The sequence below is a fragment of the Tinamus guttatus genome, unplaced genomic scaffold (genome assembly GCF_059628265.1).
Source record: "Tinamus guttatus ecotype Peru unplaced genomic scaffold, ASM5962826v1 Tinamus_guttatus_pri_ptg000083l, whole genome shotgun sequence".
In the NCBI taxonomy this organism is placed as follows: domain Eukaryota; kingdom Metazoa; phylum Chordata; class Aves; order Tinamiformes; family Tinamidae; genus Tinamus; species Tinamus guttatus.
Genome location: NW_028288617.1, coordinates 3,108,895 through 3,135,192, shown reverse-complemented (window position 1 = coordinate 3,135,192; position 26,298 = coordinate 3,108,895). Strand labels below are relative to the sequence as shown.

Below are 26,298 nucleotides of genomic sequence, written 5' to 3'. Positions count from 1 at the left end.
CCGGCCACGCAGCGGGCCCCTCGCGGCCACCTCGGTGCCCGCCCGCAGCTCCCCTCGCCCCGCGCTGCCCTCCGGGCCGCCCCCGGCCTCGCTTCTCCGCCGCGGGCCGGGCCGCCCCGGGCCGCCCCTCCGACGTGTCCCGCTCGGAGGAGGCGGCCGCCGCCCCCCGCGCAGGCCCCGCTCGGCGGCCGCTGAGGAAGGGGCGGCCGGGCCGTGTCGGGCCGGGCCGAGCGGGGCGGCGGGAAGGGGCCGGGCCGGCGGGAAGCGGCGCTGCCCGGCGTGGGAACGGGCGGGGCGGCGGCGGCGGGGCCGGGCGGCGCGGGAAGATGGCCGTGGCCGGCGGCGGGGCGCTGAGCTGAGCGGCGGGCCGCGCTCGGGGGCTGGGAGCCGCGGCGGCGCGGGGCAGGTCCCGGGCGGGGTTAGGAGCCGCGGCGGGGCTGGTCCCGGCGCGGCGCGGCGCGGGGGAGGATGAGCCCGGCGCGGCGCTGCCGGAGCCGCCCGCGTCCCGCTCCGCGCGGGGCCGCCTGCTAGTGCTGCGGGAGGCGGCGGGCGGCCCGGGCGGGACGGGCGCTGCGGCGGCGGCGGCGGGCGGAGCGGCGGCCATGCCGTGGCTGAGCGGCGGGCGGCGGCGGCGGCAGGCGGCGGCGCAGGGCGGCGGGCCGGCGGCGGCGGGCGGGCAGCGCGGCCGCGAGAGCTCCGAGCTGCCGCTGCCCGCCGGCTGGGAGGAGGCCCGGGACTTCGACGGGCGCGTCTTCTACATCGACCACAACACGCGGCAGACCTCGTGGATCGACCCCCGCGACAGGTAAGGGCCGAGCGGGGAGCCGCCCCGGCGGCCCTCGCACGGAGCCGGCGACATTTTGCGGCGGCGGGAGGCGCCGCGGAGCCCCGGCCGGGGCCGCGCGGCCCCTGTCACGGCGACCGGCGGCAGCGGCGGCGGCTCCGCTCGCCGAGAGGCCCCCGCGGAGCCGCCGCGGCGAGGCCGGGCGGCGGTGATCGGCGGGGAGGCCTTTTGTTGCGTGCTTGGCAGCCGTACTGCGAATATGCCGAATTAATAAAAAATGGGAGCCCCAGAGCCCCCCCAACACGAGCGCGTCCTGCGGCCAGGGCGCCTCGCGGCAGCCCGGGGGTGCGCGGCCGGCGTTGAGGCCGGTGCAGCCCCGCTGCGCGCCCCGGCCTTGGCCCCGCCGCTTTATTAGCGGGCCCGGCTCGTGGGCAGCAGCGCGAGGCATCCCGAGGCGGCCCGGCAGGCTCCCTCCTCGCGAGGGGTAGCGCCGCGTGCCGGGGCGGCTGCCCCGCCGGACTCGGCAGCGCGCGGCCTGCTGCGAGCGGCTGCCATGGCGCTTTTCAGCGCGTCTTCAGGCCCTTTCCTCCCAACCGCGGCGCGCGGAGACCGGCGCGTTTCGGGGGGCGAGCGCGCCGGGAGCGCCCGCGCGGAGCAGGGGCTGCGGCGGGTGCCGAGCCTGGTAAAGAGAGCCTCGCCTCAAGGGGGTTTGCCGAAAAATTTCCACCTAGGGTTAGCGAACACAAGTGTCAGTATTCGAGGGGCCTGCGAAATAAGAAACATATGTCTCCGTGTATGCTTTTCTATATTAAACAATGTTTTTATAGTAAGTGAAAGTTGGACAAGGACAGCTTGAAGCTCAGCCAGAGCTACCTTGCCAGAAGTATGCCTGGAATGTTAAGCAGGCCACAGAAACATTTAAGCACAGTCTGGGTTAAAGACTCCAGTAATTTGAGCAATTCCTGCCGTCTTGCACAATGATACATAACTGTTTCAATAGCCTAAATGTTTACCGATGAGATTGAGATCTTTTGTCGTGTTATTTATACACACTTATGCATGTGCTTTTTTTTTTGACGATACGTTAAATATTTGCTAGTGCGTTTTAGATGGTGTGTCTTTCTACAACATCATATACATATGTCTTACTGTTTGCTTATTTTTAGTATTCGCTGGTAAAGGTAACTGATGACATGGTAACGTGTCTGTGGCTTCTTTGCGTGTCTTCCTTTCTGTGAATTTTGGAGGCTGCACAGTTTTGCCTCCCGGAGTATCTTGTATGTAGGCGATGAAAAAACTGATTAAGCAATTTACTACAGGGCTTACATTCGGGTATGATGTAGCACAGTTCAATTTAAACAGTGTGCCTAAAGTTAAGGCTTAATATTTTGAAGAAGTAGTTTGAAAAACTGCATACTGTTTGAAAATGTCTCTGAATACTTCTTCACAGCAGTGTTTAAACCAAGTTCTGTTTTTTGAGTTAGGCATGTAGGGTAGCAGCAGTTGATACATTTAGGTTGAGGCAGGTAGGAAAAACATGATGTTTTCATGAGTCTCGGCAGTTTCCACAGGACTCCAGTAGTTGAGGCCAGTTTTACTTTTATGGTGGCAGAGTTAATCGCGGGTTTAGAGTAGACCACCGTTGTTGCTTCAAAGGGAAGTTGTGTTTTCCCGTGTAGTGGGAAGTGACCGGTCTTTTTAGTTTTCATTGCAGCTATTCAGGGTCCCGTGGGCAGCAGCAAAGTAGGAGAGGATCAGGTTAGTTACGTCCTGCCAAAGACTGGGAAAGAAAGGTCAGAGCAGCAGGGAAATGGTATAGTAGTTTGCTGTTGTTGTTTGTTGTTTTTTTTTTTTTAGGAAATAAAAAAGCTTGAAAAAGTGAAGAACAGGATATTATACTTGTGTCACATCTACCTCAGCATTTAGATTTTGGTGTAGAATGAGAGATCCCAACCCTCCTGTTTCCCAGTGCATGGAGAAGCTTCGTTCCTCTCTAGGAGGAACTGAACAAAAGTAGGGAGCTGGGGCCGTGTTCCCGATGCTGCGGCCTCCGAGCGGCAGCAGCCCCAAGCATTGCCAGGGGCAGGAGCCTCATTGGCGTCCCCTCCAAGCTCCTCTTTCCCTGGGAGTTGGGACACGGTATTTTGTTTTTCTTTTCAGCCTTCCCCCCTGAGATTGATCAGTCTTTAGTGTAGCCTGGTTTAGTAAATTTAATTTCAAGAAGTTCTTAAATTCAGAAAAAAAGCGGGGAGGGAGGGAAAAGCTCTTCCTCACCATAATTGGAAAGAAGTCAGAGAAGGAAATAATAATAACTGGAGAAGTCAAGAAAAGAGAGGTAAGACGTATAAAGGATTTTAGAGCCAAGGAAAGAGAAGGTGAGGGAGGCAAGGCAGCTAAGTCAAGAGACTGGAGTAGAAGCAGATATCAGAATTGGACACCTTATTCCACTTTGTTGTTACTGTAATAGATCATAAACTAAGAAACAAAAGAGGAGATAGTAAATGAGTGATGAAGAGTGCGCCTTTGTGAAGCTTCTTATCTCTGGTATCAGATCACTCCTTAGCTTGATGAAGATCCTTTTGTTGATCTGTGTGGACTGTATTTAATGAATAAATTGTAAATTGTCTAGCAGATCTTGTAGATCTCGAAACCATTTACTGTACATTTTCATCTTACTGTCATCGTCATCTTTTATCTTAATAGACTGCAAGCTCTCCAAGGCAGGGAATTGCCCCTTTATCTTGTGTTTGCACAGTACTTTGCTTACTGAGAATCTGGTCAATCATTGGGGATTGTAAATGGTTTTATAAAAGAGTGACTTCATTTGTGGTTCATATTGATGATATTTGTGGCACTAGCCCTTGTAGCTGTTGCTTGGCATGTTCTGTTACAGGACCTTCCTTCAAAGCGATTAGAATTTTTCCCAAACTCTTGGAATTTGGGAAACTTTCCAAGCTTGTGTTTTGTAGTTGAGCTGTTTTACGTGGAAACTTCAGTCAAATGGTAGTGTTGTTTTCTTTTCAAATAAAAGTATGGTAAGTAAATCGATACCTTCAGTTTCTTAGTATGAGACATCTTCAGAGAAGGTTTAAAGTACGTTATTTTGGAGTGGGGTTTTAAACCTCTTAAGGTATAACAGCATTGCTGCATGAAAAACTCCTCCATTTTGGTCAACTTGGGAGCTTTTGAGAATCAGTATGGGTTGCGTAAAGACTTGGATTTTAGCAGCTGCGTTTGCAGAAGTTTTCTGCTTTGTGAGCTGCTGATGTGGTAACAGATCAGGGAGCCTTTCTGCACTGTGTCCTCGGCGACCTCTTATTTCTGAGACCTGAAAGCTGCTTAATTTGAGTGCAGGAAGAAAAACCCTGATCTTATAGGAGAGGTGGGTTGAAGCAGGGCCTACAGGAACAAGTTGGCCTTGGAATTTGACACAGAAAGGGAAATTTTGGTAGGTTGAGGGAAGCAAAGCAATCTGGTTTGGCAGTAGAGGGGGGAGAGAAGAAGGCTGATGGCACCTGAAGCCTGGGAAGCTAAAAGAAGGAAAACGGGCCTGAAAACCAGTAGGACGGGGAGAAACAGGTAAGAATAAACCGGTCTGGTGAGGGTTGAGGGTGTGAGGTTGTCAGTTGTTACTTGGCTCTGCAGGGAACCCAGAGGGAAGAGAAGGAGCGCTGAGTATGGATGAGGAATTCTGCAAGTCGGTAGCCAGAAAATATGCATACGGGGCGGTGTGCAGGGACTGGGCCAAGTATGAGGATAAAAAGTGGGTATGAAATGAGGGATAGGGTCAGGCAATGAAACGTGTGCTGGACGAGGAGGCTGTGATTAGAAATGAGGATTACAGAGGCTGGAACCAAGCAGTCTGAGATAGTGGGAATGACACAAGGAGCTGGCCCGAAGAAGACATGGAGCAGGTCTGTGGTACAGGGGTGCAGAGAAGAAATGCTTTGGTAAATTAAGTGCCCAGAAGCGCTCGCTGTTTTCTTCTGAACTGTTTCAGGGTTCCTTATTCTCACCATGGATTTGCTTTTGGCTAAATGTGTGTGAAACCCACATTGCTTCCTTGCGTGAGCCAGGACAGAGCCAGCCCGTTGCTGCCACCCTTTGCAGCGTGATGGTGAGTGGCAGAGCACAGTGCTCTCATCCATGTGTCTACCTCGATTAGCCGTATTGGGGCGGCTTCCCCTGTTCCAGAGCAATTGATCACAAGTAAAGCGCCAAGTGACTTGATGATCATGTCAAATTTTCAAGAGCCCAAGTCGGACGCATGATGTTCATGTCAAATTTTCAGAGCTGGAAAATTCAGATTTAAGTTGCTTAACTACTTCTTTGCTGTGTTAAGAGAGGATTTCTAGTGACAAGCGACTTTTCATAGACTTTCTTCTGCCTTATTTGGTACACGGAGAGGAGCGAAGGTTGAGGACTGATCAGTCGGCTGCATGTGATAAGAGATTAGAATCGCTACAAGTTTTGCCAAAATTGGAAGGTGATGCCTGTCTCTGGATCTTTCGGAGTACCTATCATGAGAGCAGTTCTAGAGCAGATTCCTAGAGAGCTCTAGAGTCATTCAGCACTAGAACAATCACTACTCGTCAAGAGTCATTACATCAGAGATTTCAAAGATTAGCCAACAAGTGTCATTCAGCATTATAACTCAAATACTTCTATTCCAAAGCATCACAAGGATGAAAACAAAGTATTTAGTACTGCTGCCATTTTGGAATTTTACCTCAAGTTCTTCTGTATTTTCTTATGTTTTGTGCTCGCTTACTTGCTTTTTGATGAATTTTGATAATTTAATCAGAGATACAGAAGAAAGCGAAAGTACTGTTCAATATTTCAGTACATCACCGTGAAAACATTGTGGCGACGGGATGGCTTTAAACCACATGCATTATTTGACTGTGCAGTGCGAACCGCTAATGTAAAACATGTAACCTGTAGGATGCAGAATTATTTTTGGAAGTGATACTTTGCAGAAAGGGAAGCAGAACTACTGAAATTAATTTGGCTGTGATTTTATAAATGAGCTCTCTAGGCTATCAGTGCTAAGCTCACAAGAGATGGAGATAGTTTAAAAATGTCTGAGTGAGTATGGATCTGGAAAATATGCCTTTCAGTGAGAGAAATTGCTGAATTTATTCAGTTTGAAGAGGTGTTTAAGAAGTGGCTTGGTTACTGTTCATAAAAAGAGATGATATCTAGGACTTTACAGCTCTTTGGTATAGTAGTTTTTTATAATAGTAGCTGATTGCCAGAATTTGAAGTCAGAAACAGGATATGCTTTTAATAGTAAGTAAAACTAACTGTTGGAACAATTTTTCCCCCTCCTTTTGCACTCTAGATTAAGTTCTCTGATTCAGCTTGTGTTTTCTTTTTGCCAGGTTAACTCAGTTATTGCTTGAAGTCCCATTGTCTATTTATTCGCAATGCCTCCATTACACGATATCTCCTTTGAGCTCTAGATCATACATCTAGCTAAATACATCTCAGATGGATTGGCAGCTCAGCCACCTTTTCATTAGAAAGTGGGGAGCTTCTCTATCTGCTTGTTTCTCGTAACACAGCAAGGAAGAAACACACTTTGTCCCCGCCACTTTGGACATCTGGATCACTGCCGCCGCATCATTTGATTGCCTCAAGTTAGCAGTAAGTGGAGCGGGCTCGATAGAATTTATATTAAAAACATTGCATATAAAGTAGTACTTGAGATCCAGATGCTCTGGATTTTTGGCACGGATGCGGAGCGCGGCTGCAGCCGCGGTGCGGAGGGCAGAGCCGGGCGGCCGCTGTCCCGGCGCGGGACCGGGGATCCGCGCGCAGCACGTGGCGCTCGGGGAGCGCGGCGGCAGCGTCCCGCGCCTCCCCTGCGAGCGCCTTTGTGCTCCATTCCTGTTCCCCATAAATCAGTGCCGTTTTCAAAGGCAAACTCTAGGTCAGCTTTCGTCTGGAAGGTCTCGGAAGTATGTATGCTGGGATAAACCTGGCGTTTTTTGGCCTTTCAGGAGAGGTATGGATTCACACCTTTTTTCTTCCCTTAGTTTGGTTAAGTCTTCAGGTAATCACATCTTTTATACTGTGAGTGTCTTCAGTAAAATTTCTAATGATTAAAAATCTAGGGCACTTATGTTTAATCAGTGTTAGTTGGTGTCAGATATCTTTTCAAATTTAGTCGATGTTTTTAAGCATTAAAATCTGAATAAAAAATAAGTTGATTCATAGGTACATTATATAAAATTATTCACTTTTTCTAAGCAGTGTTTTATGACTTAGACACTCTTTGCCATATTTATGTTGTTTGAAAATAGTATTGTCTCTTTGAAGTCAGTATTCATATTTTCTAATAAACCGCTCTTGTAATTCAGCCTTGTTAAAAATGAGTGGTGTACCTCCAGTCACTGAATATTATCGATGTTTCTAGGGAAGTTTTTGTAAAGTTGCTGAAGGTAGATGAGAGGATCTACTCTTTCCTCTTGAAGCTGAAAGATTTTCCTTGTAGTGCAGTAGAAGTAAATTCTAACTTATTTGATTAATTTTTACCCATTAAAAATACGCACGTCCATGCACGTTTCCACACACACACACACACGCAGATCCAATCTAGTGTAGGCAACAAAACTGGCAAGATTTGTGTATGCTAAACATCAAATAACTCTTTAGATAACAAAGAAGAACATTGTTAAGCTTCCAAAGGCTTTGTTTAATTTTACAGATGAGAAGAGGTTTTGCTGTCTCTGTGCTGTTTCGACATTGAAATGGAAATGTTTTTAGCAATTAAACAATGAACGCAGGCATCTGCCTTGCTATATTTGTGTGCTTACTAGAAAGGATTGAATTAGCCCTTGTGACTTCAGAGTCTTTTAACAATACAGAGAAAATATATAACAATTTTTTTTTGTGGGAATGGTATTGACTATCTGTCAGTTTGATCTTTTAAGCAGGGAAGACCTTGATGCAGCAACTATTACCAGTGATTAGAGCTCTTTGGAGAAGATGCTTTTCTATTTCCCTCAATGTGTAGCTCATTGCATACCTGGGGCGATGTAGGCATCGTGGTTGTATTTGTTGCGATAGAGCAGCTCTGATTCTAAAAAAATGTTAGGCAATTGCATTAATGTTTCTTTTGGAGGGGGGAGCGTCTGCTTGTATAAGAATTGCGGTTTGCATGTGGCAGAGTGCAAGGTTGGAAGAGTCGTGTGTCCAGCATTGGGTACAGGTTAGATTACCTGGGGAAAAATTCCTAGTTAGATCCTAGTGATAAGTTGTTATCTCTCAGACTGCACTTAATGCTTTTAGTGAATGTAAATACAGTGACAGCGTGATGCAAATATAAGAACACATGACCTATAGGCAACAAAAAAAATTAGGAATTTGTCTACAACAAACGAAGTCCTACTAACAAGCCCCATAGGTAGGTACCGTTACATATAGCTTATAACAAAGTGATGTTGACTGGAAGGGTGAAAGAAGCTTCCTAAAATTGTATGTGAGGCTGAACGAAAGTATTTAGTTGATATTTTGGCAAAACAAAATAAAACTAATGCTTTTTGTGTCTGCGGGTTAAAAATAGTACTTCCCGAGTGTCTTATCTGCTGCAGATGTGACACTCACATTCACAAGTAGAGCCATCAAGCATCACAGCCTTTAAGTGATCTTGGTCTCGCCCCTGGCTGAAGCAGCGGGCCGCGGAAGGCGCGTGCTCGGCCCCTGCCCGCCGGGGTCCCGTGCAGCGCGTCGGTGCGCGCTCGCCGCCGTTTCGCGGGCAGCGGTGCCGGCCGCGGCTGCGGCTGCCCGAGCAGCAGGGCCCTCCCCACCGGCCCCAGCTCTTGTGCATCGCTTGCAGTGGTGCTGGTGACCTCGCGCTAAGCTAAAGGGGGCTATCTGGCAAGAATTATTTAATTTTTCTTTTTTTTTGCGGGGAGGGTTAGGTGGCAAGGGTAGCAGTCAGCTGGTTTAGGTGTCTGAACTGGCTTACTGTCAGTGCAAGTGGATTTTTGAGTTTCTTGTGTCAGTTAAGTGTGACTCAGTAAGAAATTGGCTTAAGGGGCATTGGTGAGTCAATTAAAACACCTTCTTGAGTGAAGCTTCTCAGTGAACAATAGTCAGGTAAGTCCATAGTAAAATAACTTGTATCTAAGTGAGTTATAAGGCATTTTTTTCACTTTTCAGACGTAAAAAAGGGGTTGTAAGAAGAAAGGGAAGTTGATGAAACAGGTTCTATGCTAAATTTTCCAGTGGAGTAACAGCACGGAAATGGCTCTATAAGAGGAGCTTTGGGGTACGGACCACGCTGCTGTTTTGGGGAGGGAGTTGGCAGCAGCCTGGTCGGGCTCACAAAAGAATTGGTGAAATCCGTGATGAGCGTTGCCATTGCGGCCAGAGCCTGAGGGAGGCGGGCAAGAGCGTCTGTCCAGGTTGGTATTGGGGGCATCTCCCCTTGGTGTAAAAGCCCAGGGTGTAGCTTGTGGAGCTGGAGCGTGAAAAGGCAGGCAGAGGTAAAAACAGCAGGACAACTGTTGGAGGGGCTCCGGAGGTGGGTTTGTGACCCTGCGTGTGCAGGAGGGTTGGACTCGGTGATCTCTAAAGGTCGCTTCCAACCTAAAGGATTCTGTGATTCTGTGATTCTATGTTAGCAGTGTTTTGAGCTGAAAAGAAAATAGTGACATTTGAATTGGGGATTTTTTTAAGGGATCAAGGTTGGGACTTGCCAAGTTGGAGAGGTGGAGATTGTGTTGCTTGCCTTAGGCGAGGAGTGAGCGTTCTGCTGTCCGCTGAGGGAGAGGAGCTGGGACTCCTGCTCCGAGTCCTGGACTGCTGTGGTGGAGCGAGAGCCGGTGGCTGCCGGGTGGCCTTTGAAGGCCAGGCTGGGGGCTTTGGGCTGTGTGCTGTTGTGCTGAAGGGGTCTGCGCCGTTCCTTGATCCTGTTTCAGGTAGGAAACATAACTTGCGCTTCCTGCAGTCAGGATGTGCTGAAAACACCATATTGCCAAAAATGGTGATGGGTCACTTTTGGTGGCCCGCTGAACCACCGGAGTCAGCGGCTTCCTCCAGGTGTGCGTCGCACGAGCCAAAGCGCTGGAGCGACCCTCCGTGTCCTCCCTGTGTGCGAGAGCCCTCCCTGCGTCCCGCCAAGGGGTGTCCCGGGGGCGCAGGAAGGCGCCTGTGCGCGGGGCCGAGCTTGGCGCGGGCTCAGGGCCGTGCTGTCCCCTCGCGGGCTGGCGGTGCCCGTGGCCGCCCAGGGCACAGCAGCGAGGCCGGGAAGCTGCCGTTGCTCTTTCTGCTGTTAGGGTTCTTAAAGACTTTCCTATGTCAGTGCATTTAATTGGCAAGGGACAAAAATAAAGCACAGCGATATCAACACCCTTGAACCAGCGACGGAGAATCAAAGGCTATCTTTCATAGCTCTCCCAAAGAGTTATTTTCAAGATGAAATATCTACGGGGAATCTTGTTGAAACTGTTTTGATTTATATTGTACTTTGTGTGTGCAAAAGAGAGAGCACGCTTCAGCCTAAGTAAAGTATAAATTGACTATGATTCTTTATGGCAAAATGTGAATTTTGGCCTCTGTGCTGAAAATGCATAATGTTCCAAATTTTATTTATTTGATTTTGGATTATAATTTAAACTGATACTAAAGATACTAAAAAATCTTAAAAAATGATTATTTGATGTTAATGCACAATGTATTCCTAAAAAGCCTGGCTTATCTATGCTGGCAAAATACTGCAAAATGAATGAGTTGTATAGCAGCAGCAAATTGTGGCACACTTCTCCAAGGAGGATAGAGTCCAAAGTTACTCGATTTGAACGGTTATTACATGAATACTTAAAGGGTAGCTTAGAATAAAAAGTAAGCTAATGTTGTATTTAGGCAATTCAGCAATAAAGATGAATAGATGGAGAAAGTATTACATGTATTTGGAAATCACTGTTGTGTACCTTCTGCTTCCTCAAAATTGCAATTTCTGGATAAAAGCAGACTCACAGTATGAAAGATCTATACTGCGCATAAGTAAAAAACATATACTGCACTTAAGAAAGATCAATACTGCACTGAACCCCAAACTGCAGAATAAATTAACCACAAAACCCAACAAAAATCAGTTAAAGGAACATCATGACTGCTGTATCATGTGTAGTTTCAGTAAAAACTGAAATAAAAGTTTCTAACTCCATAATTGATAGCAAACACACAATTAATTTGACAGTTGTCTCTTATGAGCTAGAGAAGGCATAGCTCACTTCTTTATAGAACAATGTTGGAACTGGTTCTACCAGTAGATAATTTGTCAAACCTCTATCCAGATAAAGAATATGTCTCTCTATTGAGCAAAAATTAGGCTTGCGTAAGTAAATCACAGGAGCGCAGTCTAAATAGTTTTGATTTCCTTTGGAGCCATGGTATGCTGTGACCTGGAGTATTTCCGTTGTTTCCAACGAAGCACATTAAGTTTCTTTATTTTTCTAAGCGGATGAGATTCAACATGTGATCAGTGAAATGCTTATTGACTGCAACAAATAATTTTCTTCAGGACATGCAAAAAGACATTTTTGGTAATTATGACAGTGAATAATTCTGGAAATGCTACAATTATTCATGCAAATGAAAATCAAAAATGCTCTCCGTTCTTGGAATAGTATAGTACTTCAAACAGTTTAATGCATTTGAAGCTGTAAAATTATATATAATATTCATGTAGTAAACCTACTGTAAGACGTAGTAAAATTGAATTCTTGAATGAAAAAGAGAAGAGGAAGACTTGGCACAAAGAAAAGGCACACTCTTTGTGTGTGGACATCATCAAGAGCAAACAAGTTGTTGCCTTTCCTGGGCAAAGGGAAGAATGGGCACACATTTTCAGCGGTGTGAGGTGTACTGAATGATGGTATAAAAAAAAAGAAAAGTGATGATGCTACTCTGTGTTGGTTTAAGTTGCCTTATATTTGTTTTCCCACCAGCCTGTAAGTGACTGCAGGAAAAGCCAAGGGTGCTCTTGTGATTATGGGTGTACTCACTTGCGATAAATAGGAACCCCGTGCCAAAAACTCGGTATTTAATGTAGTGCTCAGCTGGGCCAATTCAATCTTAGAGTTATTCAATTAGAAAAATGTTGGCTCGTACCAGCTTGCAGAACAGCTGGTTAAAAATGCTGTCCTTCAACAAAGTGATGGTTTAGTTTGCTGGGCGTCTCGAGACTCCTCAGCGTGATGAAATGCAGTCCTTCCCCCAGCACACCTGAATGTGTGAGGTCACTGCTTCCACTTTCAGTAATATTTCCCACAATTAACTTTTCTAATTGTAGCTTAATTTCTTCTTTCTTGTCTGTATGGAAAAAAACATGCCTTCATTTTGGCTAAGCTGTCGTGTTTCAAAGAGGTATTAAAAAGTGACTTTCCCAAAAAGGGAAGCAAAAAAAAAAAAAAGATTTGGGTGTGCCTAAGTCAACTGTAATTTGAATCTAGCCTGATTAACCATAAATTTATGTTAGCTCCAGGGACCCTTGGGAGTAAAGCCCTTGTCATCAAGAGGAAGAACTGTTGTGAAAACTTCATAATTTCACCCAGTTCTGAAGCTTTGGCAATTGCAGTTTATGCACTCATGGTAGAGGATTTTTAATATGCTTGGTTACAGCAGGAAGAAGTGATTCTTCAGTCATGTCTTAATCAGAAGTATCTACAAAGTTCATATGGGAGTCTGTGAAATACCATTTTTGAGCTTAATTCTGCCTTAGTCAAGGGGAACATGTACAGAAGCAAGGAACAAAGATCCTATTGCTTGTCCTGCTTCAACTGAACTTATTTCTGATACAGCAAAATATAATGTTTGTGTTTTATGGTATTATTATATATACAGTATATATATAATACTATGTTTAGCAAACATTTTCCTTGATCTTTATGAACAGCTGGTTTTAGTAAGTTGGTTTGTGTTGTGTATGAAGCATGATTACTGTTCTTGGAGTGCTAGCTAAGTGCCCTCTATTCTGGAAGAAGATAATATTGGAGGAGGAATTAACAGTGGAACTGTGCATATTTGTCTTGAGGATTGTTGAAGTGGTAGAATTACCTTGTCTGGAAAGGAGGTTGTTATGATTTAAAACAAAAAAGTGAAATAAAACCTTTAATTTTTTGTTAAAAAAGTCTTTTTGCCTATTTTTGGAGTAGAATGTCAAGATGTCTGTATTCACAACCTGACTCTTAGGTTCTGATTGATTCATGGTGCTATAAAAATGCAGTATTTCCAGTTGCAATGGGAAATTATTTTCCCATTGTAAAATAAGTTGCATTGAAAATTCTTATTTGTATTTTTTTTGTTTGTTTGTGGATGTCTTTATTTGAAGTTTTGGAGATGCAGTCGTAATTTATTCTGTTAAATGTAATAAAAGGTTTTGAGAACAAAACTTTTTTCTAGCTCATGAGAATGTATCCTAACACAAATATGCAGGAACCATTACAGGATACACAGATTATCTTTCTGTGCCTTAATAAAGGGCCTAACACTGGATGGTGCATATGCATATGGGTCAGAGACTTTTTTTTAAATATGCATTCATAAGGCTTGTCACAGTGTTGTTCAGGTGTACGTTTTGTACAGGTTCTCTCTTCCACTGAAATATGTGGCTCATTTTAGAACTTGTTACAGGTAGAAAATGAGCTTCTCCGTATCGCAGTCTGCTGCAGTGTCACGTTAGGTAAATGACTTCTGGCAGTAATCTTGTAGGTGTGCCTGTACCTGTCCCTCTGTTGGGCAACAGTGACATTATTATATAGCTCATCTGCGTTCCCTGTACATCTGCCTGCTGGGAGCGAGCTGATTCCTCCATTCACTTTCACAGCATCTGCTGAACTCCTTCAACATGGCAGGAGAGAGGTTTTCGTTTGTGTCGACCTGGTCCTGGTTTCCATCCTTGGTTTAATGTCCTTGGCAAATTTCTGACCTGCATGAAGATTTTTGGTCATTACCTGGTTAATTAGATAACATTATTATCTAAAAGAAGATGCTGATAACAAAATCAAAGCTTCAGACAACAGAATGCATGCAGGTATGCACTGCACAGTTGTCTTTTCTGGCTCCTCACATGTATGCTCAGAATTTATTTATTTATTTTTCCCCTACGTTGCCCTTCAGGTATTTAGTCTGTCTGGAGTCAGTTGATAAAATCATATATAGTGTGTGGCATACTCTCCCATGCTTCCCTTAAAAACGAGTTTACCCCATATCCGAATCTCTTGCTCCATGAGCGGCCCGGCCCGCGCGCCCCACGTCCCCGAGGGAGCGGGCCGAACACGGGCGGCCCGGCCCGCGCGCCCCACGTCCCCGAGGGAGCGGGCCGAACACGGGCGGCCCGGCCCGCGCGCCCCACGTCCCCGAGGGAGCGGGCCGAACACGGGCGGCCCGGCCCGCGCGCCCCACGTCCCCGAGGGAGCGGGCCGAACACGGGCGGCCCGGCCCGCGCGCCCCACGTCCCCGAGGGAGCGGGCCGAACACGGGCGGCCCGGCCCGCGCGCCCCACGTCCCCGAGGGAGCGGGCCGAACACGGGCGACCCGGCCCGCGCGCCCCACGTCCCCGAGGGAGCGGGCCGAACACGGGCGGCCCGGCCCGCGCGCCCCACGTCCCCGAGGGAGCGGGCTGAACACGGGCGACCCGGCCCGCGCGCCCCACGTCCCCGAGGGAGCGGGCCGAACACGGGCGGCCCGGCCCGCGCGCCCCACGTCCCCGAGGGAGCCGGCCGAACACGGGCGGCCCGGCCCGCGCGCCCCACGTCCCCGAGGGCCCTGGCCTGCTCTCTCTGTGCCCCTGTCCTGCGCTGGGGAGCGCCTCTCCTGCGGCAGAGCCCAGGCCCAGCGGGGAGAGCAGGGTGAGGAGCTGCGACAGAGGCTTGAGGTGAGGATGGGAAGAACCGCCAAGTCCTGGATTCCTGAATTCCGTGCATTTGTTCTTGAGGGGTTTCTTCCCTCCCCCCGGGCCCTGCCAGCCGCCGGGATAGTTTGCAGGTTCCTTGTGCTTTGTGAGTTTGCGTTGTTTTTCTAATCATTGTTCTTTTGAGCAGGGCAGTTAGGAATTTCCTGTTCACGTTTTACTACAATGGTTTGTTTAAAATGATCCAGCGCAGTCTTTTTCCTGGCCTCAAACTAGATTAGCCTTGAATGTTGAGGAGGAGGACAAATAAAGAGGAGAGACTGTTCTTTGCTTATGTCATGGAGAGGCCTTTTAACTACAGGCTCAGTTATATCAAATACCACAAGTCATGTTTCTTAAATATTTATTAAGACAAATAAACACAGTTATTGTATGAACTGGCGCGTCTCCAAATTCCTCTCCCTTTGATTCTCAAGGGTGGGTCACTTTTAATCAGGAGAAATATTTTTAATCAAGACGTAGCTGTCTAGTGGATTACTGAATCCAGGGGCACCTCAGTTCACCAGTCTCCCCCTGTTGTTCAAATGCAAGAAGACAAATTTCGGTGACGCTCAAGCTGCAAAACATGACAACAAATGGTCAGGAAATGTTCAAATTAGAAACAAGTCATTTTTTTCCCTCCACCCTCAGTGCATCTGGTGTCTAACTTAAAATGCAGTGCAGCCTTCATATGTATCGTCATATGTTTGCTTTCAAATTTGGAGTAAAAATCTCCCAAACCCAGTAATATTAGATGCACAAGGCACTGCAGCACCCTTATATTTACTTAGGACATGCAGCCGGTATAACTGTACTACTATATATAAATAATGCACAGCTGTATTGGCAGAGCAGTATGGGTGACAGGGCTGTTGATTTATCTATAAAGTTTCAGTGTTCAAAATGACATGAACTGCCTTTCAAATCTTAATTAGACCAGGCAATTATTGTTAAATAAATGATGGCATGGCACAGAAGTTGTAGCTAGTTTCAGAAGGGTGGAATATAGAACTGCCCGATTTCTCTGTTTGACACTGATAAGTGTCAAAGTCGTGAATATATGCTTAGGTATTTTTAACATAAGAACATCTGTGAAAACATGTATGTAAAATTTTGATAAACATGCCAAGCATATGGATTTTTCAGGTTGGGAGATGTCAGATTTCTAAGGCTGCCGAGTCCGTGGCTGATATGACACGCAGGCGTGTCATTGCAAGGGTGTTGCCGGTTAAAATACTCAGCTGTTATGGTATTTCCAGCTTAGCATCTAACTTTGTTCCACCCAGCAAATAGTCACATAAATAGGGCTAGCTGTGGATTTTTAAAGGAAATATTTCATGTATTTTTAAAGAAAATAGCATTTGGAAGGGAAAATATTTGGGTAGCTTGCACGTGAATGTCTAGGGCAAGGCGGGGAGATGCCTCACAGGATACAGAAGTTGATGTGCTAAAGAAGCTTGCAGTAGATGTTATGTGGAAAATGTTACCGTTTATATAAATCAGGTATTTCCGCGAGTGAAGCCTGGTTTCCTGTGGGTTCGTGTCTTATAGCTGATTGACCTCAGTGTCTGGGAAGGTGCAGGTTTTGGTGGATGCTTTTTCCTATGCAGTTTTAGGGTAGTGCATCCATTTGCTCCCGAGTGGATTTTCTGACCTCCAGTGAGGTGCAGAGTTGGGTTTCTGATTTCGTCTCTCTTCAGTTAGGCCACCTATTTTCGCAGAACTTCATGGGAATTTGAAGTATCTGTCTCTGTAAAATTTGAACCCTCTCAATGGAATAAAATTCAATAGAGCGTTAATGGCATAGCCTTATTTTTTCATAAAGCCTTGATTTATAACTTCTTTCTTAATGTCGCTGTTGTTTGCTAGCTTTTAGTAGCTGTTTCTTTGTAACAGAAGCAACTTCCTAAAACCAAGGGATGTTTCTACCACCTGCGTGTTTAAAAAGTGCTAACAAGTAAAGTAATGTAAGTGCATTTTGAGATTGTAACAGATTTTATCATACAGACTCTGGTTACAACCAATCAGTGTGTGTGTGCACCTGGATGCATTATCCTCAAAAAACGGAGCCAAACATTAGATTAAGTTATGTTTTCAGTGTAACCTGTAGTAACGCCTTGATTTGGGGTTGGATTTCTCGCAGGGTGAGCAGACAGTGCAGCCTTCATTAGAGGCCCGCAGAGGACTGACGGCCGCAAACTGAAACACCAAAAGTTCCACAGGAACTTAAGGAAAAATGTATTAGCCGTGAGGGTGATGGAGCACGGGAATGGATGCCCAGAGAGGCTGTGGAGTCTCCTTCTCTGGAGATCTTCAAAACCCGCTTGGACGCAGCCCTGTGCCGGGTGCTCTGGGTGACCCTGCGTGTGCAGCGGGTTGGACTAGATGGTCCCTAGAGGTCCCTTCCAACCTTAATGACTCTATGACTCTGTGACCTGTAGGATGATACCTGCTGCTGATGGATCTTCTGGAGCTACAAGCAGCTTGTGGCTGTCAGGATGGGAGCCTGCCGAAGTCCTGTCGAGTGTAGCAACTTCAGAAAGTGCCCTTTGCTTTGCTGTCAGCAAAGGTGGCTCGCCTTGTTCTCGTCCTGCTCTGGAAAAAAAGGCTTTTCTGCTTGGAAAAGCTGGAGTTCGACCAACTCGCGTGCGAATGAGCAGCACCGTGGGCATTCCAGGCGCACGGCCCCACGCAGCGAGGCGGGCGAGGAGGTGGTTCCGCCGCGCGAGGCGAGCGGGCAGCCTCGAGGGAGGAGACGCTCTCCGTGTGTCCCCACGCTGCGGAGCTGCTCGGGAGCGACCTGCGATAACGAGCCCTGGTTTTAAGCGAAGATCTGTGAAACGAAAGCAAGGCTTCAGGGCGGTTTCTGATGCTGACAGTCTAATCGCAATAGCCACCACTTTGAAAGATAAGTCAAATCTTGATAAAAACACAAATAGACTAATTTTAGTCAAGTATTTTAAAAGTGTCTGTAAGTTTCTCATCTCAGTCATCCAAAATCCTGCTTTAGACTCATCAGCCTGTCTCGCAGTGCTGTTACTGTAGGGTCTTTTCTGACCCCCTCCCGTTGTGAAATACCAGTGCTAAAATGTTGTTTGCCTATTTTAATCATTCTCTTTTTCTTGCTGGAGGAGCATGGTCCCGTGGCACAGATTTGGGATTTGGAAGATTTGAGTTCGGTCCTGTGCACTGTCACAGACTTTTGGTGTAATGTTACCCTGGAATTCCTGTGTCCAGTGTGATGCTATTTATGGTTCTTCTTAACCTCGCAATGATACTCTGATTATAAATGAATGTTGTGGTTGCATGAGTAGAAATGAAATAAGAATAATATAAAAATTCATTTCTTCTTTTTGGTTGTGCTTGCAACTCTTTGTACTCTTCCACAGCAAAGAGCTTCTTGAGAACTGTGATACTCAGACACTTTCAGTGGCTTCCACAGACAGAAGAACTTGGTCCCCAGTAACTTGTGTTATTTTGCCTAGAGATTTGAAGTAAAGCTTTTGCTACTTATGCCAGGAGGAAGGTTAGCAATGAGCAAGCTTAATTTGAGGATAGAGTTTTGTGTTATTTATTTAGTTGTACCTTGCTACTGAAGGTAATAGATTAAATTTTTTTAATGGAACATTAAAATAGTTAGGGTTTGAACTTATGAAATGTATGTTGTAATTCTGCTTGCCAAGGGTATGATGCACATAGCTGTTCTGCATTTTCTGATAATCTGCTTTATCTAATGTGTAAGCTATTTCTTTATCTGAGTAGCTAGTGCTGAAGTTACCTTTTTATGAGGCTCATGGTGGGGAGTAGCTGATGCTCTTCTCAGTGCGTGATGACTGGGTGTTCAGCAGCTCAGCCTGGAGTGATTTTGTTTGGGATGAGCACTAGGCGTAACTAGCGGATACCTTTGGAAGATGAGGAAGATTTGTTTGACTATGGACAGCGTGCAATGAAAAAATGTGTTTATAAATGATTGTTAAGGTTTAGAGGTGGTCTCAGAGGAGGCTGGGCTAGTCAAAGAGTGTTCTTGTTATGTGCATACCTATATATTTTATACAGCTGGAAGTTGCACATGAAAATCTCATGAAGGTTCAGCGCAAAAGGAACATGATATTTTAAATGATCACTAAGCCATTAATATGGTGGGGGGAAGCACGCGCGGTCTAGAAGGGGTGTTGGAGGTTGGAGGCTCTGGTGTCGGGACCTGGAGCTGAAAACCGTGCGCGTTCCCAATGGTGGGAGAACGCGCTGAGCCGCGTGGCGCGGAACGTGTAAGAGGATGAACGTTGCGCTGAGGACAAGGTGGATTAATTCTTCCTGGCTACTTTTGAAGGAGGCAAGGAATGAAAACCATGCTGTATAGTTTTAAAAAGAATGTGGATTTTTTTTCCATATTCTCAGTAAAGTTCTGCTGGGTGTTGCATGGTTCCAGAAGGATTTGTTCTTGCTTACTGTCACAGTATCATAGGACTTCTTAAATTATATCACTTGTTGCACAAGCTATTGAAAATGATGTTTGTGTAATTTGTTTCCATTTTAAAAGTAATTTAAGTCTATATAGAAGAGCTCTTTAAATATTTTGTTTTCTTTTATACTGTTCTTGGATTGCACGGGGTGTTACATTGTGAAATAATATTGGCACAATGGTCAGCAAATTGTGCCTTAGCCTTTTGAGAACTCTGCATTTATTTTATGGCAACCAAAATGCCGTGAGATCCTCTGCTTCTGTCAGCGTTCATTTTCTGGGAAGAAATACATGTTGCACAGTGCTTCTTCTATGGGTTTGTTGCAGTTTTGTAACCTGCAGATCGTTCAGTCAGCAAAAACGCACTCGCGCCCGTGGACATCTGCCCTTCAGCGCTGCTCAGCATCCTTGTGGTGCCGCCTCCGAAGGGGGCTGGGATGCAGGTACTCTTCCTTGGATGCTCTATCTAGGATAAGCTTTTCCTTAGTCTGTTCAGGAAGTGTGTTTTTTGGGTCCTTTTTTTTTCTTTCTTTCAAATAGGATGAAGATCATCATTTTGTTTGAGGACTTAGTAAGTGTATTACTGTTTTTGTAGTAGTTTCCATAAAAATTAACGTTTGCAGGAATTGGAAAGGTCACCTCACTGCGAATAAGAGCACCGCTCAATATGTGGTCGGGGTCAGGTTCAGGTTCAGTCATTTCTGTCAACCTAAACTTCCAGTAAGCAGGAGCACAGCAGCAGTGTCTGACGGGATGTGCAGTCAGGCTCCTAGCCAAAGACGACCGGGAAGAAGATAGGGTGAAAAGCAGTGCTGCTGAATGCTGGTTAAAATACCTTGCGAGTTTTACTTTTTTGTTGTTGTTTTTGTAATGGTTGTGGGAGAAACAGAAACCTTAGGTGAGACAGTGGAAGTGACAGTAATTTCTGTAGCGAAAGTGGGAAAAAATTAGACTTAATACAGTATGGCAATGGTTTGTTTAATTGGTGGTATCGTGGTTGTGCTCCGGCTCAAACTGAGGGCAACATTCTCCAGGAAGTTTAGAAAACTAATATAGGACTTTCCACCTTCCAGGTATCATGATGAGCAGGGAATGAATAAACTTTTATGTGTCTTGAGTCTTCTTGTTGAGCTACTGCATTCAGGCATTCCTGTTGCTGCGGCAGTACGGAGCTAGGGAGCGGGCAGCAGCCCCTGCGGGGGAGCAGCGCGCGGACCTAGCTCGGGAAAGTGCTCTGCGCTGGGAGCAGCAGTGATGGAAACACCCGAAACATCGGGATTTGCCTCTGGGGAAGTGGGAGCCGGGACAGGAAGGCGGGTGAAGGTGGCGGGGAGGGACGGGCTCTCCTGGCAGCTGCGGCAGGGGGAAACCGCGGGAGGAGGATCCTCAAGGCAGCTGCTGGCTGTGGAGTAAGGAGGGCAAAACTGGGATTGCTCCTGTTTCTTTTCCCTGTGCTGCCTTCTGTGAGAGCCTGTATTCTTGCTTAATGGGTAATAGTGAAGGATTTTAAAAGAATGATACAACGCTCTAAAATGTGTGGTGCAGAGTAAATACATAAGAGTCATTACCACATTTTCCTTGGAATTTCCTGTCATGCTGGTGCACTCTGCTGCCTTCCTCCTCTTTTGTTGTTTCCCTTTCAGTTCACTCATGTTTCCCAATAGCCCTTGAATAGCTGGTGGTAAATTTTGGAAGTCCTGGTCTCTTAGGTGGACTTTGTCACAAGGTTTTCAACACGCATTAGGCATCTGCTGTCTGGCATAGTCCTCGTGGTTCCTGCTCTTACTGGATCTCCTGCAGCATTGCTCATCAGGCCAACTAAGCAAGCAGGCTTGCAACACTTCTGGGATCCCTTGAGTTTCTCTTTCAGGTTGCTCAGAGATTAAATGTGGAAATAGACCTGCAAGTAGCTGGAGCTGTTGGGAGACATTTGCTGCTTGTCTCACTCCTGTGACTCTTGAGCTCCAGAACTCAGGAGAAAGTTCTACCTGCATTTCAAAAGCCAGCTTCATGAGTGAGTAGGCCGTCCCACAAATAATTTTGAAGGAAATGAGTGGGTTAGATTTTAAGAAATAAAAATCAAGGTGATTTCTATGCTAGTAGCTACAGAAGGCTGTGAAATGCAGAGAGTGGTTAGTCTAAGGAAGCCCCATATCACTTCTGTGAGATAGGTAATCTTCTGTATTTTAAAGCAAAAGGAGCATAATGTCTCTTCTCCTAACACTGAGAATAGAGCTTAAATTTCTAATGACAGACCTAATCCCCCACTTTTCTTCAGAATGCCTCTGTCTAACCTGGTTGGTACTCTGAGCGTCTAGGGTTCTTGGAAATGTTTATTTCTCTCCTTCCTCCACTTCTCTTCCTGTGGCTCATTTAGTCTTTGGTAAATACGTGCGACTTCCTTGGATGTGCAAGAAAGCCAGCAAATCCCAGTTGGAAGTCTCTTATCTTTGTGGCTGTTCTGCATATGTGTGTTCTGTGCGTTAAAGTTGGACTCGGTCTAGTTGGAGAAAAAGAAGGGAAGCTGGGCAGAGGTTTTAAGTGCAGTTACTTTTAAAACTATACTGTCAAGTTTGTGTCACATAATGCATTAGCTGTCTCTTTTTGCACACCTTTTCATGAGTCAGTGATCGGTGTGTGTTTTACTAACTAATTTCCTTCCTAAATATTTAATTATTTCCTGAATAGCTCCCATTTTTTTCTGTTCTACCAATCTTAAAAGATAAATGGTTTACTTTGGTGCTTTCCAAACATGCCATCCTTTGTCGAGATCCTGCACTGGAATAGCTAAACCTTTTATGAGCAGCGCAGGAAGGTGCTGGTGCTGGGCATTGCCGTTACTGGGAGTAGCAGTATCGTGACCCAGCAGTGGATATTCGCAGGGGCCTTGGAGGTTTTGGCTTTTCATTTGCTCTGCAGCAAGGGTTTTGCTACGTGTTTGCCAGGTAGCTTCTCCGGGAAGAACAAACGTTATGCAAGAGGCTCCCGCCTTTTCCCCTGACCTTTAGAAAGGTGCCCAGATTAGCTCTTCCTAATTGAGGTGCTCTGACGGTATGTTTGTCACAGAATCATTACGGTTGGAAAAGACCTTTGAGATCGTGGAGTCCCACCGTAAGCCCTGCAACACCCTGCCTGCTAAACCGTGTCCTTAGGCGCCTCATCTGCACGTGCCTTGAAGGCTGGCAGGGACGGTGACTCCACCACTTCCCTGGGCAGCCTGTTCCAAAGCTTCACCACTCTTCCCGTGTAGAAATTCTTCCTAATGTCTAACATGAACCTTCCCTTGCGCAACTTGAGGCCATTTCCTCTAGTCCTATGGATAGTTATTCTGGAGAAGAGACTGACCCCCATCTCACTACAGCCCCCTTTGAGGTCCATGCTTCTTACAATCATATAGCCAAACATAGGCATGTTCTGAAATTCTAGAATTAAGGTTTGCCGTTGTCATTAGTGTGAAACAGTTCTTATTTATGTGCTTGCAATCTTATTTTTTTCCCTTTGGAGCCTTGCCTTACTAAAGTGCAGTCTTTTGTGAAGACAGGTTTTGCAGTACAAACTGAACAGCTTCTTGCCAATGGTAGGAGGGCTTGCTCATCTCCCAGCTCTTCTACTTGGCCTTTTCTGATTATCTGGTAACAAGGCAAGCGGCTTCCACTCACTAACATGGGGGGGGAAAAAAAAACCCACAACCTTCTTTTCCCCTTTTCCCATTGCTTCTCTGCGGTTTCTGCAGGTTGAATGAGTTTATACTCAGATGAGTATCAGAACTAGCAGTGCCGTTAATTGATGGAAGTGTGCACTTCAGAGCAGAGGAGGAGGCCACTGGAAGAAAGCAGGGACCTCTCCAGGGCAAAGGGGGGAAGCTGTTAATAGAGCTTTAGTATGAAACTCTTAGATGCAGCCTCACTGTGTTTGGGTCTAACTAGCGATGGGTGACGACTCTGTCTTCCCTCCAGTCAGGGTGATGCTCTCCTTGCGTTTCCAGAGCCGTGCGCTCGGGGCGCAGCGCGGCAGCGTCCCCGCACACCGGCACGGCGAGCGCAGCCGGCAGAGCTCCGGAGCGGCCACGGGGCGTCCGGCGGGGACGGCGCCTGCCAGGGGCCTGACCTGGGCACTCGTCACAGGGCTGCGCTGAGTATGTGCAAGATCACCCGCCGCTTCTAGTCACCCTGCGCCTGAGCGAGCTCAGTCGTGTTTCCGTGGGGGGTAGCACAAGAGCGAAGAATTCCTGGTGCTGGAAGTGTGAAACTTCTTTAAGAGTTCTAACGAAAACAAAAAAGGTTTTTTCCTCTTTTTTATTCCTTTAAATGGCTGAGCGGTTTTAACGTGGACTCCTGATAAAAGGTGGGAAAGAGGCCCACCCTCCGGGCAGAGGGCTTCAGCCACAGCAATTTCACTTTAGCAAAATTAGAAGCAATTGAAAAATTGCCTAACGCAGCAATGCCTAAGGAGGCAGAGCAGGCTCCCTGACGGGGAGCCCCCTCCCCATGGGTGGCACTGCCTTACTGCAGCGTGCGGAGGATGCGGCTTTACCCCCGAGCAGTGTGTGGAATCCTGCTGTTTTCCATTCGTTGGTATGCAGTGCTTTCAGATAAACTGCTTGAATGCTTATTCTGTAACATACATCTTTTTCAATATAAACAAACACTGCTCTTACCAACGTGGAAAATATGCACTAGGTCAACCACGAGATGCTGGGCTAGATGCAAGAGCTGCCAGCGAAAGTCCTGTGGCCCGTGTTATGTAGGAGGTCAATTAGCTGATGACAGTGGTTCCTTCTGACCTTAAAATATGGACCTGGTCCGTCGGGGCCGTTTTGTGCCGCTGCCGCGCTGGGAGCTGGAGGCTTCCTGCGGCTTCGGGCTTCCTCGAAGGCTCCGGGCTGTGAAGGAGGGAGCTGGGAGCCGCTTCCTGCAGCCCTCGCCTTCCTCGTCCCGGAGCTGCTCTGGGGCAGCCAGCTGAAAGCCGCAAGTGGCTGCTCTGCTGACTGCCAAGCAGCGCTCCAGCAAACAAAACGCAGCGAGTGCCCCCTGAACTTGTAGCCCAAGGAGCCTTGCGGACACCCACGCTCCTAAAGGGAGTTGCCGTTTACAGGAAATCACAACGCAGCCCGTGGAAGCCGGTTTCTTGAGGTGTTGTAAACGGGCGCATGTTTTTAACACTCCTTCTTTTCGAACACAAATGTAGGAAGCTGGCAAAGCACCTCATTTCAGTGCTTGAGGAGAAGGTTAAAGCGAAATAATCTCAGGAAACGGAAGCCTCTATTTTTAGCTTTCTCAGCGCTGGGAGATGGGGAGGAAGAAGAGGAGGCCCCTGCTGCCGACGGCTCCGTCGGGTGCCGCTCGCCGGCCGGGCGCAGAGGCGCTGCCGGCGGCTCCGCTGCCTGCGCGGCCTTGCCGCGGCTCCCTGCCTGCCGTGCCTCTCGCTGGCTAAGCTCTCAGCCCGCGTTTGGCTTCTGAAATTTTACACTCTGGAAGAACTCTATGAGCTAGCGGTGTTTTGCTTGATTTGATTTTGTTTATTTACACTGATTTCTTTTTCCTAGCAGATGTAAAACTTTATTTAATTTGAGCAGGTTGTCTTAATATTTTTTTTCTAACCTCTGGTAAGTTCCTATTCCCCTATCGTTGTTCATTAGGAGTACATTATTTGCCTGTAATTCTCTGGATTTTTCACAAAATATATATATTTTTAACCCTGTTGTTAGCAGAAGAGTGGCGGTGAAGTTATGAGCAATTCCTTGTATTACTTTCTTGATAGTACTAGCTTCTTGATCTAACTTAAAACCTGTGTATAGTACATAGCATAACTGCTGGCAACAGTTGAAGTTGTGAAGTTTGAAGCTATTGCTTCCCGCTCTTGGTGAGCATACAGCTGTAAGACTGTCCTCTCCAAGTGATGTATCCTGAAGACATATTGCCAGTTTGCAAGGTCAGCATTAAAGAGGACTGCAGGAGATTTTGAAGGATGGATAAATGAGGAATGGTAATAATGTTGTCATAATTAATTTTTTTGAAAAATAAAGACTAAGATTTCCTAAAAGCTGGAAAAATGCTGGCTGACCTGCAGTTTGGAAGGAGTTGTAAACAGGTCTTAAAATGTCAAGATTTTAAGATTTGAGTTCCATTTCCCTTCCCTGAGCTTGCATTAACATGCATTTGTAGCTTATTTTTATTTGGATTCGTGACTGTAGATTGAGATTGTTGCCATAAAAAGGTTTAGAAACTGTATAAACTAATGTGCCATAAAGTGTACATAACTGGGCAGTTATATATGTAATTTTAGAGTAGAGGTAGAGAACAGCTGTGAGGAAGAATGTGTATCAAGGCTGCAAATCACTGCAAAAGCATTGCTTATTTTTCCCTTACACCAATAATTAAATACTTACTGAGCTTTAAAACAATACATGATTTTGCTTAGTGAGGGTTTGATTCCAGTGATATATACATTTAAAAAAAAAGGCAAAGAAAAAATTTTAGGGCAATGCAGTTTCTTTAGTTAGATCTCCTGATATTTTTGGAAAAAAAAAATGAACATATATACATTCTAGGAGAATTTCCCTTAATAGGTACATTTTTAGCAGTTTTAAGATAAACACGAGCAATTTCTGAAAGAAGAATGTTAAAATGTGATTTGTTGGCGTTTTAAAATGGAGAAGCCTGAGGGTGTCTGTACGTGCACGTTGCTGTGTGGCCCGTTCAGCAGGGCCTTGTCAGTCCCCACGGGACGGGGGTGCAGCACTTGCAGCGCCTGCCCGAGCAGGGCTCCCAGCCCCGGGAGCTCGGGGAGCATCGCGGCTTGCGGGAAACGGAGCCGGGAGCCGAGAGGCTCCGAGGAGCGGCCGCAGGATCCCCCCTGGCGCCGCTTCCAGCAGGCCGGACGGGCCTGCCTGTGAATGCGGGACTCGGCGCTGGAATTGCGAGTGCCGCTTGGTCCTGCGGAATTTTCTGGGTGCGAGGCGTTTGTTCGCCGTTTTACCCAACAATTTGTTTGTGATAGGATGTATGTGGAGTCATGGTATGCATGTTCTTGTGGCACTTATCTGCACGTGACTTTGTTCTGAGGCTTGAATAGTTTCTTGAATATATATTTTTCCAGCCATTGTTTTATGCTCGGTGCAGTTGCATTTACTTTTTCCTCCCATTGTTT

At 46.6% G+C, this 26,298-nt stretch overlaps 1 protein-coding gene across 2 annotated transcripts in view; it reads left to right on the top strand.

Annotated features, from left to right (window-relative positions):
* Positions 1 to 587: 587 nt before the first annotated feature.
* WWC3 (WWC family member 3) overlaps positions 588 to 26,298 on the top strand; it is an 87,781-nt gene continuing 62,070 nt past the window's right edge. Inside the window, exon 1 of one of the 2 annotated variants that reach the window (XM_088520228.1) lies at positions 588 to 805. In XM_088520228.1, coding sequence (XP_088376354.1) covers positions 603 to 805 — 203 coding nt within the window. In that variant the 5' untranslated portion in view covers positions 588 to 602. The remainder of the gene's footprint in view (positions 806 to 26,298) is intronic. The other variant, XM_088520227.1, reaches the window with a different exon arrangement.